Raw genomic sequence first — 16,044 nt, forward strand, 5'->3', positions numbered from 1 at the left:
CATTTTGATACAAAAAATACAAAACATTTTCAAATGGCTCTCCTGTGAAGTTGTGACTTGCGACATATGCCTAGTTTCCTGAAACGGGTCACAAAAGTGTTCAACAAATCTAAATATATTTTAGATTTTAGATTCTTCAAAGTAGCCACCCTTTGCCTTGATGACAGCTTTGCACACACTTGGCATTCTCTCAACCAGCTTCACCTGGAATGCTTTTCCAACAGTCTTGAAGGAGTTCCCACATATGCTGAGCACTTGTTGGCTGCTTTTCCTTCACTCTGCGGTCCAACTCATCCCAAACCATCTCAATTGGGTTGAGGTCAGGTGATTGTGGAGGCCAGGTCATCGGATGCAGCACTCCATCACTCTCCTTCTTGGTCAAATAGCCCTTACACAGCCTGAAGGTGTGTTGGGTCATCGTCCTGTTGAAAAACAAATGATAGTCCCACCAGCAAAGTACCACTCACACCATCACACCTCATCCTCCATGCTTCACAGTGGGAACTACACATGGGGAGATCATCCGTTCATATACTCTGTGTCTCACAAAGACAAGACGGTTGGAACCAAAAATCTCAAATTTCGACTCCAGATCAAAGGACAGATTTCCACCGGTCTAATGTCCATTGCTCGTGTTTCTGGGCCCAAGCAAGTCTCTTCTTATTATTGGTGTCCTTTAGTAGTGCTTTCTTTGTAGCAATTAGACCATGGAGGCCTGATTCACACAGTCTCCTCTGAACAGTTGATGTTGAGATGTGTGTGTTACTTGAATTCTGTGAAGAATTTATTTGGGCTGCAATTTCTGAGGCTGGTAACTCTAATGAACTTATCCTCTGCAGTAGAGGTAACTCTAAGTCTTCATTTCCTGTGGCGGTCCTCATTAGAGCCAGTTTGATCATAGCGCTTGATGGTTTTTGCGACTGCACTTGAAGAAACTTTCAAAGTTCTTGAAATTTTCCAGATTGACTGACATAATTTTTTTAAAGTAATGATGGACTGTTGTTTCTCTTTGCTCATTTGAGCTGTTCTTGCCATAATATGGACTTGGTTTTTACCAAATAGGGCTATCTTCTGTATACCATCCCTACCTGGACTGATTGGCTCAAACGCATTAAGAAGGAAAGAAATTCCACAAATTAACTTTTAACAAAGCACGCCTGTTAATTGAAATGCATTCCAGGTGACTACCTCATTTAGCTGGTTGAGAGAATGCCAAGAGTGTGCAAAGCTGTCATCAAGGCAAAGGGTGGCTACTTTGAAGAATATCACATATAAAATAGATTTGTTGAACACTTTTTTTGTGTTATTTCATAGTTTTGATGTCTTCACTATTATTCTATAATGTAGAAAATAGTAAAAATAAAGAAAAACCTTTGAATGAGTAGGTGTGTCCAAACTTTTGACTGGTACTGTATTTATCACCCCAGAATGGCCGTTATTCCAGAGGCACAATATTTTGTTATGATGCATTTAATTTGCACAAAACTTATAAACAAAAGCATTCACTGTGAAAGTCGATACATGTAGGCCCTTCATATATATGCTATGCGCAGCACATTAAATGTATTGAATTCAATAAAACAAGCCTTGTGACTGTCGAATTTGTATAGAGCCTCACAATCATCACACATAACATAACACTGCTATCATCCTCTTTTACCACTACACCAAATATTTTCCAAATGTTTCTTTTATAGCTCTCCTTTGTCTTTATTTTAACTCTCCTTTTGCAGCTTTTGTTTTATTGAATTAAACTTCGACAATATCCCTTTTGCATCCAACTTTTTCTGCCCTTCCCAAAAGCATTATTTGCCGATTGGCTGTGTAGGCTATTTGGTGCACATACAGTTAATGTCACGACTTCTACCGAAGGTGGCTCCTCTCCCTGTTCGGGCGGTGCTCGGCGGTCGTCGTCGCCGGTCTACTAGCTGCTTCCGATCCCTTTTTCCCTTTTAGTTTGGTTTTGTCTGTCCTGTGTTTCACCTGTTTTGAGTTAGGTTCATTAGGGGGTTATTTAGTCTCGCCCTACCAGGTTGGGTTCGTGCGGGATTGTTTTGTGTTACCTGTCGTGGTTTTGGGGTTGCGTTATATTTTCTTTGTCTTATGTGGACTGGCGTTTCTTTCTGGACTGCGTTCTGGCCCTTTTGGGTGGATTATTTTGTCACCTTTTTTATGCCTGTTCATGATGTTTTGGACTCAGGAATAAACGCTCTGCTAGTGCATATTTGGTCTCCTGCACCTGACTTCACCCCCCCCCCCCCACCACCACTCCTAGAGAGTATTGACAGTTAAACCCCTATGTAAATTGCACAATAATTATACTTTTTAAAATGATTTAAGGTATTGTTTCTCTTTATTCAACCCGTCCGCTACCCACCCGCCCTTTAGCCCCACAATATTTATTGACCCTAAACCCGTCTGCCCAGCGACTGCAGGTTATGAGTCAACCCGCGTATAACTGGCCTCCATACATGCCTTATAAGCTGTATTAAGTCTGTTTGTTCAATAATCATACACACACGCATACACGCATAGCTTACAGCTAGAATATTATTCATATCGAGGCATTCAGTAAAAGCTGGACGATTATTTATCACCTCTTTTCAACTGTAAATTACTTTCCACCCTCTGTCACCCCCCTATAACTCTCCTATTCACTCCCCAGTAACAAGGTAGACGTTTATTTAATAGGTAATTTGCAGCAAGGCCCTATAATCAATAACCGAGTAACGTGCGGTGCTCAATCAGAGGCAACTAATCTGCTGTGGAGTTCCCATCACGTTCAATAAGAGAGACTTTAATGGCCAAGGCCTACATCCACGGAACGCAAGGAGCCTTCTAGTCAATTAAATGGCTTTTTGAAAAGCCGACTGAAGTTTATTTCCACCAAGATTTGAGGGAGCAACGCACGAGACATCTTTCAAGTGCTTGGGGCCAGTCAGAAAAATAATATCACCTTTAGAGAGAGAGAGAGAGAGAGAGAGAGAGGTGGAGAGAGAGGGCTAGATAGTATAGCATGTACTTTTCTGAAATATTTTATGCGACAAAAGCAAAAAGTGCAAACAGGGTGTTGTAGACTCCTGGCAGAGAATTCTTAACAGGTGTTCTAATACGGCTTACTTCCACCTATCTACAGTCTAGACAGGCATTAGAGATGCATTGATCGCTGAGGAATGTTCATCAGGCCCCTTAATTGATGCATAGCATCAATAGTGAAGAGGTGACTCCGGGATGCTGGCCTTCTATGCAGAATTCCTCTGTCCAGTGTCTGTGTTCTTAATATTTTATTTTTATTGGCCAGTCTGAGATATGGCTTTTTCTTTGCAACTCTACCTAGAAGCCCAGCATCCCGGAGTAGCCTCTTCACTGTTGATGTTGAGACTGGTATTTTGCGGGTACTATTTAATGAAGCTGCCAGTTGAGGACTTGTGAGGCGTCTGTTTCTCAAACTAGACACTCAAATGTACTTGTCCTCTTGCTCAGTTGTGCACCGGGGCCTCCCACTGTTCTTTCTATTCTGGTTAGAGCCAGTTTGCGCTGTTCTGTGAAGGGAGTAGTGCACAGCGTTGTACGAGATCTTCAGTTTCTTGGCAATTTCTCGCATGGAATAGCCTTCATTTCTCAGAACAAGAATAGACTGACGAGTTTCAGAAGAAAGTTTTTTTGTTTTCTGGTTTCTGTTTTTGAGCCTGTAATCGAACCGACAAATGCTGATGCTCCAGATACTCAACTAGTCTAAAGAAGGCCAATTTTATTGCTTCTTTAATCAGTACAACAGTTTCAGCTGTGCTAACATAATTGCAAAATTGTTTTCTAATGATCAATTAGCCTTTAAAAATGATCAACTTGGATTAGTTAACACAACGTGCCATTGGAACACAGGAGTGATGGTTGCTGATAATGGGCCTCTGTATGCCTATGTAGATATTCTATTAAAAATGTGCCGTTTCCAGCTACAATAGTAATTTACAACAATAACAATGTCTACACTGTCACGTCCTGACCAGTAAAAGGGCTTATTTGTTATTGTAGTTTGGTCAGGGCGTGGCAGGGGGTGTTTGTTTTGTGTGTTTCGGGGTTTTGATGTATGTTCTATATTTTCTATTTCTAGGTTTATTCTAGGTTTTTTTCAATGACCTCCAATTAGAGGCAGCTAGCTGGTGGTTGTTGTCTCTAATTGGAGGCCATATTTAGTGTGTTCGTTTTAACATGTGTTTGTGGGTGGTTGTTCCTAGTATAGTCTGTGCACCTTACTGGACTGTTTTCATCGTTTGTTTTGTTTAAGTGTTTTTTCTTTAATAAAAATAAGAAGATGAGCACTTTACCCGCTGCATTTTGGTCCACTCCTTACGACGCCTATGACATACACTGTATTTCTGATCAATTTATGTTATTTTAATGGACAAACAATTTGCTTTTCTTTCAAAAACAAGGACATTTCTAAGTGACCCCAAACTGTTGAACGGTAGTGTACGTAATAACAAAGCACTTTTTACATAATAATAAAGCACTATTGTTCCTCAAAAACTCAGAGAGGAAACAAATGATCCATTCCCCTGGTACTCCCATCTCCCCAACACATCAAACAACACCAAAAGCACGTGGTCCCTACCTACCGTCTGTTTTGTTTTATTGGCTAGCAGAGAGGCTGTCAAACACTGGCTTAGCAGATGGTCTGAAGCGACCCTCATTACTACCTTGTTACATAAGCTCCCGGTGGTCCCTGCCTGCATGGTGCCTAACAAGGGGGCAAGGAAGGTGGAGCATCAGTTTGGGGACCGCCATATGGATCTCTGCTGCCTGTCAGACACTGAGAGAGACCGACTGACCTCTTTCACTAAGCACCCTGTTCATACTGCAGCTCCTGGACAGCTCTGACACATTTCCGCTGTCGGGCTGTTCCTACGGGAATGAAGCTAGTGGTTAAGTATGACTCTATGACACTTGTGACCGCCTTACACATTTTGATGGATAGAACTACAGCTCACCGAGAAAGGGGTGGTTTCATAACAATGCTTTCTCTTAATCACTGGAATACCATATGCAGTAATTACAGAGGAGCATTTCAAAACATCAACGAGAGTCACTGGATAAGTAACACCTTCCAGATCATCTGCATTGAGGTTTTTTCTGCAATACAATACGGTGCAAATGTTTATTTGGGTTGGAAGGGTGACCATTACCTACGATCATGTGGTTGCAGACGTCGCAGAAAGTGGGCTTCTTAAAGATGTGCTCCATGAAGCCGTGTCCAGTGGGGTCGATGGCGAGGGGGTGGCGTCCTGGGGAGTAGACCAAGGAGGGGGGGGCACATGGGATGGCCGGGGGCGCATTAGAGATCACCAGGTTGGAGGTTGAGCGAGGGGGGGCATGGTGGACAGGGTGGATGGGATTGGCCACCGTAACCCCGATGATGCTCATTTGGCCTGTGATGCTGCTGTTGTCCGAGAGCAGCTCTGTCGACAGCTTGGCGTCACTGTTGTTGCGCTGGAAGAAATTGTCTGCGCTCTTGCTGCGCATTCTCTTGGTTTTGAAGGAAAAGGAGCGCTTCAGCTTCTGCATCTGGAGAGAGACAGAGAGAGAGAGAGAGAGAGAGAGAAGCTTGAGAAGAAATTGACTATAGTCCCATCATAATATATTAAACCATGTTTATTACATACTGTACAGTATGTATCAAATTCAGTCAATCTTGCTCATGACTGTAGTATGTATGGGTATCTTTGCTCCTGAAATTGCCATCACTATACGCATTACATCTGTACAAGGTTCCGTAAAGTCCTGTTCTGCACTATTACTCCTTATGACTTCTCATTGGGCTGTTCCAAGAAAACTCACATTTAGTCTTGCCTCAACTGAAAGAGACAACCATTCATGAATTTTCAGTCATTTGTAGCTTTCTGATGCTCAAAATTGCCCACTTACATTGCCAGGGCAACCTGATTTTGTTGTTGTTGTGAAAACTCTGTATACAGTAGGTCCGGTCCCCCACCACGAAAGGAAATGCAATTTCCTGGGTTAGGCTATGCATCATAGAGGTAGCTTATCATTTCTACCATGCTGGGCGGCAATTCCGTGCCACAATTTCATTACTGCTTCTCTTTTTAAACTATAATTTATAGAGCAACCCTGGAGACAGGAAACAGCTCCTCTACAACCTCTAGAAAATGTATTTCCTCATCTTGAAGGACTTATCGTTTACTACGCTCCCACTTGGGTCGTGACAAAGTCTCAACCGAATGATTCTCCAACAAACGATAATTTCATTGCTTCCGTATCTGTCCAGTCAGTGGCTGCAGCGTCACATTGTAAATAAGAATTTGTTCTTAACCGACTTGCCTATTTAAATAAAGGTTAAATAAAATTAAAAAAATAAACACTGAAGAACACTTCTTTATAAATGATGGTGAATGACGGTCATAGAATGGTCTCATAAAAACATGATGTTCAATTACACAGGACAGGGTTGGCTCTGTAATGGGGACCCAACACCAGGGTGAATTGAGTGTCTATTTTCTGTTTGCTATTTAGGTGCATTTGTCCCTGCTGTTCAATCGAGTACAGGCTTAACTGAACGAACAAAGACGGAATGCAATATGACATTTTATTAAATAGTTTGGGGAATGACCTCGTTTCCGAGGGAAAATCCTCAGAGCCAGATGATGTGATGGCAGGTAGCCCTATGCAGGGCTGCTGGCATCGAAGCCCCCCGCCCGCTGGGGTAAAGGAGTTCCAGTGACGGGCCTTAAGATTATTTTAGCTGCTGGTCCAGGTGGGGAAGTGGATGGTTGTTGAAAATTGTTGCCAAAAAACAGCAAGTTAGAGAACATGGGTAAGTTGACATACAGTATAAATACATCCCAAGAATTACACCCATTGGTTGAGAAAGAGGAAGGTGATAATTGCAAGAGTGAGCCCATAGGTTAAACAGCAAGTGTGAGGAATGTGCATTATTGTGCCGTGTTATAGGCTATAAGGTAAGTATGTGAATGACATTCCGCACATGGCTAATAGGAAAGAGGAGAAGAAACAAGACGCTATGTTGATGATAATACATTTGTATTCATTTGTATTCATTTGTATTCATTCCCAATATGCCCGTGGAATAGGAAACTCTGGCACCCCAATGGTGGAACAAGCTCCCTCACGACGCCAGGACAGCGGAGTCAATCACCACCTTCCAGAGACAACTGAAACCCCACCTCTTTAAGGAATACCTGGGATAGGACAAAGTAATCCTTCTAACCCCCCCCCCTAAAAGATTTAGATGCACTATTGTAAAGTGGTTGTTCCACTGGATATCATAAGGTGAATGCACCAATTTGTAAGTCGCTCTGCATAAGAGCGTCTGCTAAATGACTTAAATGTAAATGTATGTAAATGTAAATGTAAATGAAACAAACGTGAATTATGTTATGCTTCAGACCAGCCTTCATGATTGAACTTTCGTAAACTACATTTGATCTGGTTTTATTAGATTGGCCTCAACAATGATTTCTAGGTTACATGACTGGAAAGTGTTGAGGTTAACACACATAAGCCTATACAGTCAGAGGATCATTAATGTTTTGTTAAGTTGAAATCACCTGTGGTGATCAATGATTGTATAACAGTTGAAATCAACTGAGTGGAGTTGTGGCAGCAAGTGTATGATCATGACCTATTGATTACTCAGGTCAATCTGGAAACAATCGATCCAGCCCTCTACCACCCACACATCACGGTACTCTGGGAATTCACTGCAGCTTTGATGTAGCCTAGCCTTCACTCTAGGAGATGGTGATTAGGAAAGAAAATACCTATCGATAATGTTCAGAAACACACAACGTCCTCACTGAGAAACGCTACCTATTCTGTTTGTTTACCTTCTTAGTAATGAGATGGAAATGAAACTACGGTCGAGATAAAAATGTTGGCATACATTGTGGCATCTTGAAAGTCAAATTGTAACGTTATCTCTCTTTCCACTTCAATTCAAGTCTAATTGAATTAAACAGATAAGGTGGGGTAAGACATGAGCTGATAACTTATCTAAGGAATCCTGTATGCCTATGTAGATATTCCATAAAAAATGTACTGTTTCCAGCTACAATAGTCATTTACAACATTAACAATGTCTACACTGTATATCTGATCCATTTGTAGTTATTTTAATGGACAAAAATGTGCTTTTCTTTCAAAAACAAGGACATTTCTAAGTGACCTCAAACTTTTGAACGGTAGTGTATAAAATATATATTGTCCACTCTCGCCCTCTCTCCCTCCCTCAGTAAGGGGATGATCTGTCTGTGTTATGATTAAGTCACAGAGCTACTACGGAATTAAACAGAAAATGTACTGTACCTCAATTCTAAAACGATTTGACATGCATTATATTGTATAGAAAACATTTGTACCTATATATTGCTTCCCAACTATGAAAAATAAAACTAACTACTTTCTGGACGAAGAGCTTTCAGCTATTTCTATTTCTAAACAATGAAGGCTCAAGAATGCAATGTTCTCTTTCTCAAGACTGGAAATTAACATAAAGGTTGTCAGCATAATAAGAAAATAAATGCATCAAGCAACACCAGACTGTGGGTGCACGATCGGGAAATAGCTGGGTGTTGATACGGGATCTATCACAAGAGCAATAGCCACATGGACAAGCTTAAAAGGAGCCATGAGAAGGGGGGGGGGGGGGGGGATTTCAAGCTAAAACCTAATTTACCAAAAACACCTTAGGGAATATGATGAATTATGATTTTCCCAAGGAAGCTTAAATAGTGTTTGTCATTAAGATTATACAAAATGAGTTTTAGCAAAGAGACTGATGCAAGTTTTGATAGGGCACTTAACTTTTCTTACTTTATGAACCCCAACTTTTCCTTAAAAGGAAAAACCATAAAAGTCACATTCAAATGAATGAAAGAGTCCTTATATGGTGTCTTCAAAGAAGTAGCCTAGCTTCTTTCTCTGCGACTTCATGAACATGGATTACAAATGGTTTATTATGCATTTTGAGCGAAATCAACAGTCTATGCCATGTGCATTGTTGAATCACACATGTGAGGTATGGTTCCATGTACTACTCTGACCTTCTAGAATGCCCTAGAACCCTCAAACTCAACTCTGGACCTCGAAGCCAGTTCCACTGCGTTTTTTTTATTGTTCCCCTCTAATCAGGGAGTGATTTAGACCTGGGACACCAGGTGGGTACAATTAATTATCAGGTAGAAAAGAAAACCAGCAGGCTCCAGACCTCATAGGGTAAGAGTTGAATACCCCTGCCCTAGAGTATCAAGGGAATTCTGGGAGCAGGCCAGTAACCGAAAGGTTGCTGGATCGAATCCCAGAGCTGACAAGGTACAAATCTGTTGTTCTGAGCAAGGCAGTTAATCCACTGTTCCCAGGGCGCCAATGTCGATTAAGGCAGCCCTCTCTGATTCAGAGGGGTTGGGTTAAATGCTTTTCCCTTTCTACGATATTATTTCTGATTATTAAAGAGTATAATGACACCTGGCTAAATAGCTCATTATCCATTTAGAAAGCAATCAACATACTCAAAGTCATGCACCTCTCTCAAAGGAACCCAACCATAGTATCCCAACTGAGACACCTGGAAGCAAGTAGTACAGTTGCTTGCCCACAGCTGCTAACTATGCCAGGATACCTACCACGAATTCCTTCAAATCGCACAGTCTAGTGACCACATTTACTGATGTGTAGGGATAGGGAGTGCTACAGTAATGTAACGATGAAAGGGAAAGAGTTCTCATTTTGCCATCGCCGGAGCAACTGGCTGCCATGGAGAGGAAATGGAAAAACTGAAATGAAAACAGGTCAGTGATGAAAGAAAAACTCAGAAGCGTGTCTAAAGTGTCCTGCTTAAGCTCGAGAGCTTTGGGACAGGAAGGGAGCGTAACTGGTTTAAAATCTACAACTGTAGTGATAGTGATTGGTCCAGTATTTTACATCTAATTGAAGTACTTACACAGGGTTACAGGTGACCCAGAAAATTTGGGTGTGGACTACAAAACTACAGATATGGGATATTAATTTGATCACTATTGTTGCTGAGAATATTCCTGCAGAGCAGGAAATGCAAATGTATAGTTATGAGTATAGTGTAAAAGGCTTCTAAAGTTTGTAAATTCCAATGAAAAATGTAAAATTTCCTGCAACCGCAGTTTCGTGTTTTTGTTGAAAGAAGTGTAACTATGTAAGGTCGTCGGCTGCCATACCTCCTATCAAGGTATTGATGAGCTGTGCATTCTTTTATGGGTCATTTCCTGTTGCTGCAGAGTTATTTCCTTTCTGTTCATGATTATTTTTCTGCTGTAGGAAACTGGCTCAAATTAAGAGCTTACATCTGTAGACAAAATGCCAATGGCAGAGCTGGAACAATCCTATAGTTCCCACATTGCAACCCCCATAACTTGTAGGGTCCATCTGTCTGTCCTATTCATACATATTAAGCTGTTTATGATACTGTACTTTCATTGGCAAGGTTGACTGTCATAAATAAATATTATTGGCTGAAAACAATAAGTGCAAAAACTAAATTCAGACTAAATGAACTCAGGAACAAACAATGTTGTTATGAAAGGATATTAAGCTATAATGCAAAATAGTTGCCTAGAATAGCATTTCAGAGTACAGGCTTAATTTTTCAATCATATAACTCTACTTCAATAATGCCTATTATGGGACAGATAGGTTTTAATGAACATTTTTTGGAATACATAACTGAATACGTTAAATATGTATGAATGGGTGGAATATACAGTGTGAATATCTTTTTGTTTCCACCATAGTGCATAAGTGAAGTATGACGATGTCCAATATATGAGCCATTAAAAATATACAACATAGCAAATTCATTGAATAAGCTACATTTGTCAAATACATGTCAAAGCTTTGGCTGTTCCAGACTGAGAGGCTGCATATTTAAAATATCCAAAATATATAATTCATTGAACAGGCTAAATGTGTAAAACACATGTCTAAGCTTTGGCTGTTCCAGATTGAGAGGCAGTCATGCAGCCTCTTTATCTATTTAATACCCTTTCACGATCTATTGACTAATGGAATGGTCGCATCACCTAAAAACGACCTTCTTGGGTACACTACCTTTGTCTCCTGTTGACTAGCACTGGGCGCTGGTGACTGAGGTGTCTCGTGCTGATCGCGCTCGTTCTTGCCCAAACTCTCGTCCTGCATGATATTAGCCGGTGGAATCATTTTCTCTCCTCTTGGACAAAAAAAAAAAAAACTGAAAGAGCAGCTTCGTGTTGCGTTGAGGAAGTTTTCACACTCTTAAATATCCCAGTTGGCTACATATTTCAGTGTTTTCCTGTCTTCGTCGTTGACTTCTTCAACTGTCCTTGTGAAAGAGAAGTCTGTCTGATGCCGGCGGTTCTGGAATACGGTAGATGATGTCTTGAATTCCGTCGAAAGGGAAAGGTAGGCTACAGAATCGACTCTGATGAAAATAAAACAATTTGGTGTGTAGAATAAGGTTTTAAAATTACCTTTAGGTATGTGGACACACACTTGTAAGCCACAAGTGTTAGAATTCACCCACTATCGACTCTGTTCAGTACTTTCCACCACTCTTGTGCTGCGTAATGTTGCCAACAACACATCCGTGTCCATGCGCGCGCTGCCTCTGGTCTCGAGCGGTTCTTGCCCTTGCTGTCCTGTCAGTGATCAGCTGGATTCTGCTGTCAGCTTGTTTATCCGTGGATAGCTGAGCTAGAGATCTGTATATAATGACGAGATGATAATGCCTCCGCCCTAACAACGGGAGTCCTTGTCCCAAGGACGGGAAGGCAGGCAACAAGTTGAGGTGCAAAATAAATGGAAACTCATTGGGCTTATTTTGGACAGATTTTGGCTAGACTAAAACCTCTCGTTTACTCTCTGTTTGAGCGCTTGCCTCGTGGTGGATGTGGAGGGATGGGGTCTTTCTTGTCAATGTAGTTTGGTAAGGCAGTCCCAGACATCCTTCTATTTTTGTCATCATACATTTCAGAAAGAATACTACATGAATTTGGTTATTATTCTTGGGTCAGATTGAAGCAGGCAGCAGGCAGGCTATCATATTTAAAATACAATGAGTTTGCAAAACATTAAGTTTGAGTTGCACCCCCTTTTGCCATCAGAACAGCCTCAATTTGGTGTTGAAAGTTTTCCACGGAGATGCTGGCCCATGTTGACTTCAATGCTTCCCACAGTTGTCAAGTTGTCTGGATGTCCTTTGGATGGTGGACCATTCTTGATGTTTTTCCAAATCTCTAGTGTTCAGTGTTTTCATTCCTTAGCCCACTGCAACGCAGTTTTGTGTTTTTGTTGATAGAAGTGTAACTCTGTAAGGTCGTCGGCTGCCATACCCCCTTCGTGTCAAGATATGATGAGTTGAGCATTCTTTTATGGGTCTTTGGGCAACAATGCTGTACTGGACTGTCAGTTGACTAACTGTAGCACGTCTGTTGCTCTGTACAATTCGTGTCAGCCTCCTTTGTCCTCTAACATCAATGCCTGTCGTTGGCTGGATGTCCTTTGGGTGATGGACCATTCTTGATACACACAGGAAACTGCTGAGAATAAATAAAAAACAGCAGCATTACAGTTGTTGACACACTCAAACCTGGTGCACCTGGCACCTACTGTACTACCATACCCCGTTCAAAGGCACTGAAATATTTTGTCTTACCCATTCACCCTCTGAATGGCACACATACACAATCCATGTCTCAATTGTCTCAAGGCTTAAAGATCCTTCTTTAACCTGTCTCCTTCCCTTCATCTACACGGATTGAAGTGGATTTAACAGGTGACATCAATAAGGGATCGTAGCTTTCACCTGGATTCACCTGGTCACTCTATGTCATGGAAAGAGCAGGTGTTCCTAATGTTTTGTACACTCAATGTATACTGTATATTATAAACTGGGTGGTTCAAGCCCTGAATGCTGATTGGCTGAAAGCCGTGGTATGTCAGACTGCATACCACAGGTATGAAAAAACATGTATTTTTACCCTTCTAATTACATTGGTAACCAGTGTATAATAGCAATAAGACACCTCGAGGGTTTGTGGTACATTGGCCATTGCTTAAATATATGTGTTTGGTATGTTGGGCAAGTTGTTTGCAGGGCCTTTGGATTCTATGGAAAATCTCAGTCAATGTCACCTCCCGGGTTCTGTAAGATTCATTCATACAGTTATATCATTTATTTTCTGAAATACTGTATGTTATACAATCATGATAAACTTTTCACTACAGTCTAATTCATATTCTGGCAATACTTTCACCTTGAAGTTCTATAACGCCATGACGTTTGGTATAATTAATTTGTCTTTCTCCATACCTTCAACATTACTTCTACAGTAGAGCAGAAACAGAATTCTGCGCGAGACAGTCAATACAATTAGACAGACATGCGTCTTTATTGCCAATGAGTTTGGTATTATTCCCCAATATGTTGTAGCCACAAACAAATTATGCATATATTTTAGATTTTTTTCTCATGTGTTGTCATTATGTTTTAATTTACGTGGTTTGTAGTGCAGGACTATAATGAAAAGCAAATTTACAAATGAATCCCTGTCTTGTGATCCTAGTAGTGACAGATCACTCTGCCTCCCCCAAGGCTCCCCTGTGAGGTGATGTCCTTGAAATAATAGCAGAGCGAGCTAGACTGCAGCCTCTCTGTGACTTGAATACAAACACCACAACAGAGCAGGTTATGAAATACAGATATTATGCTACTGATCTTATATCAGGATGCATTAATCCCAAAATAGTAAGGGTCAGAAATAACAATAATCTTAACATCATAGCATTGTCTATATTTTTTTATTTTTTATTTAACTAGGCAAGTCAGTCAAGAACAAATTCTTATTTACAATGTCTGCCTACCCAGGCCAAACCGGATGACACTAGGCCAATTGTGCCCCGCCCTATGAGATTCCCAATCACGACCGGATGTGATACAGTCTGGATCCGAACCAGGGACTGTAGTGACGCCTCTTCCACTGAGATGCAGTGCCTTAGACCGCTGCGCCACTCGGGAGCCCATATGTCTGAAATCAATTCTGATATGTAGTTTACTCTACCATTTTTGGTATTATCCTGCAGGCCTAGTGCTGCTTGAAATGAATGAAGACAGCAAGCCCTAAATAACATGGCAGTTGTGTGTATTCAAGGATGCCAAGGAAAGCCAGGCTTCCCAAAAACATTTATCAACAAAAAAAATTTAAAGCATAAAATAATGTATCTTTCGTCTCTCTGTGTTTCATAATTTTCCTTGAATTCGCAAGAGGCTGAATGTATCTCACAGGAGAATGCATCCGAGAGAGCAAAACAGCGCCCCTCTGTCTCTCTATGTGTAGGCCATCTATCTGATGCTGTCTGGTCCAAACGAGTATAACATTGTTGCCGCCCGTTGCATTGAAGGGAAGCCAGCGAGCATCTGTCCTCCCTTGACAAAAAAACATATAAACAATTTGCCAATCAGCATTGAGCTAAATTGAGCAAGCTCAACTGTGAATGGTCCTGGTGCAGCAAAAACAGTGTTAAGGGAAGCCAGCTTGGATTTGCCGTGACTTCTATCAAATCCAATTGAAAGCATAAGTAATTTACAGAAAAACTTGAATTATTGCATCTCGTTATGTTGTTGTCCTCCAGTGCCTAGCTAGCCAGCTAGCTAAAATTGGCCCTTTCCTAAATTAGCCATGGATGGAGATAGGGATTTGGACTTGTTGTTTTACTTAATTCTCCGTATTGGCCAATGATAATGACGGTGATTCTGATCCAACCATAAATTCATACATTGTTGTGCCCCTGGCCTGAGAGGATGGAAGTTCATTTTGGCCACAAAGTCTTTCTTTCATCAGCATAAAGACTCAACAGTGTCAGATCAACAGGTTCATGATACTTCATTATCTCTAATGAAATCAGTCACAAGTGAGTGAGAAGAACTCACACAAGTGAGTGAGGGTGACTCAACCAAGATGGTGGGTTACCGAGAACCAACTCATCTGCGATTAAGACGAAAATGCATCACCACTTGCAGACAGGAAGTGGGAAAGTGAAGGAGAAGAAACACTATAATCTCTACTCTCAGCTGCTGGTCATGACTAAGAGCCAAAGGGCTAGGAGAGATGCAGGGTTAATTATATCAAATTAAGGGTCTAGGCTGAGGCACTGTGACGAGCTGACTTGTGTAATTTCATGGCTGACAGACTGATTATCACAGATTATTTCTTTTCTATCAGTTCTTTCTTTTTTTTCTTTCTTTCCTTAAACACCAAGACTCTGCTTAAAGAAAACAAAGGCTACAGCTTCACCTCTGCCATTGGGAAAATTTTAGTCCAATTTACCCCATTGTTCTCTCAGGCAAGAGTTCAGATATGACAGTTTGAAGACTTCCAGGGTTGGAAACGAGATTTATTTCGCATTATAACTCCAACATGCAGTTGCGGTTCTATGCCAGTCTCTGGAAGAAATCCAGTGAGATTGTTTGCGTGTTATGGAACTCCACAGTATAATGTACATCCTATCAGGACAGGATCTGCAAAGACATTTTGTAAGACTTCTCCTTGATTTAGCAAACAACACTATTGAAGTGCTAATCTTCAATGACCTTGTCAGTGAATGTTCACACTCTGTTCTTGGTACCAGAATCATAGTGCCAGGCAGCCACTTTATGGAATTATATTTGCTAGGTGGAATGAGGGATGATAAATACATGAATTAACTTGAAATTACCTTTTAAGCACTGCATGACTGAAAGTCTTGAATAATGAGCGGTCGTCATCATTAACTTCTCAACTGGATATAAATGGGTGCCAGCTTTATTTTTCACATTGGGGGAATTCCAAAGCACAGAAGAAACACTTAAAAATGACAAATATTCACTTGAAATAGTGTTGACATTCACAAGTTGACTGTTTGAGAGCCCAGTGCATGTGGTTCCCTTGGCAACATTTCAGCAACTTGCATTTTCCCCCAAATTCAATTGCATTCCACACTGCCCTTTCCCACCTGGACAAAAGG

General features: G+C 41.0%; 1 protein-coding gene across 2 annotated transcripts in view; it reads right to left on the reverse strand.

Moving 5' to 3' along the window:
- LOC115162564 (SH3 and cysteine-rich domain-containing protein) overlaps positions 1-11,843 on the reverse strand; it is an 82,092-nt gene extending 70,249 nt beyond the window's left edge. Inside the window, exons 1-2 of one of the 2 annotated variants that reach the window (XM_029713994.1) lie at positions 11,514-11,843; positions 5,184-5,562 (exon numbers count right to left, since the gene is read on the reverse strand). In XM_029713994.1, the coding sequence (XP_029569854.1) occupies positions 5,184-5,562 (379 nt within the window). In that variant the 5' untranslated portion in view covers positions 11,514-11,843. Of the gene's footprint in view, positions 1-5,183; positions 5,563-11,112 lie in introns of both variants that reach the window. The other variant, XM_029713993.1, reaches the window with a different exon arrangement.
- Between the last annotated feature and the right edge of the window lie 4,201 nt (positions 11,844-16,044).

This window comes from Salmo trutta, chromosome 25 (genome assembly GCF_901001165.1).
Source record: "Salmo trutta chromosome 25, fSalTru1.1, whole genome shotgun sequence".
Lineage (NCBI taxonomy): Eukaryota > Metazoa > Chordata > Actinopteri > Salmoniformes > Salmonidae > Salmo > Salmo trutta.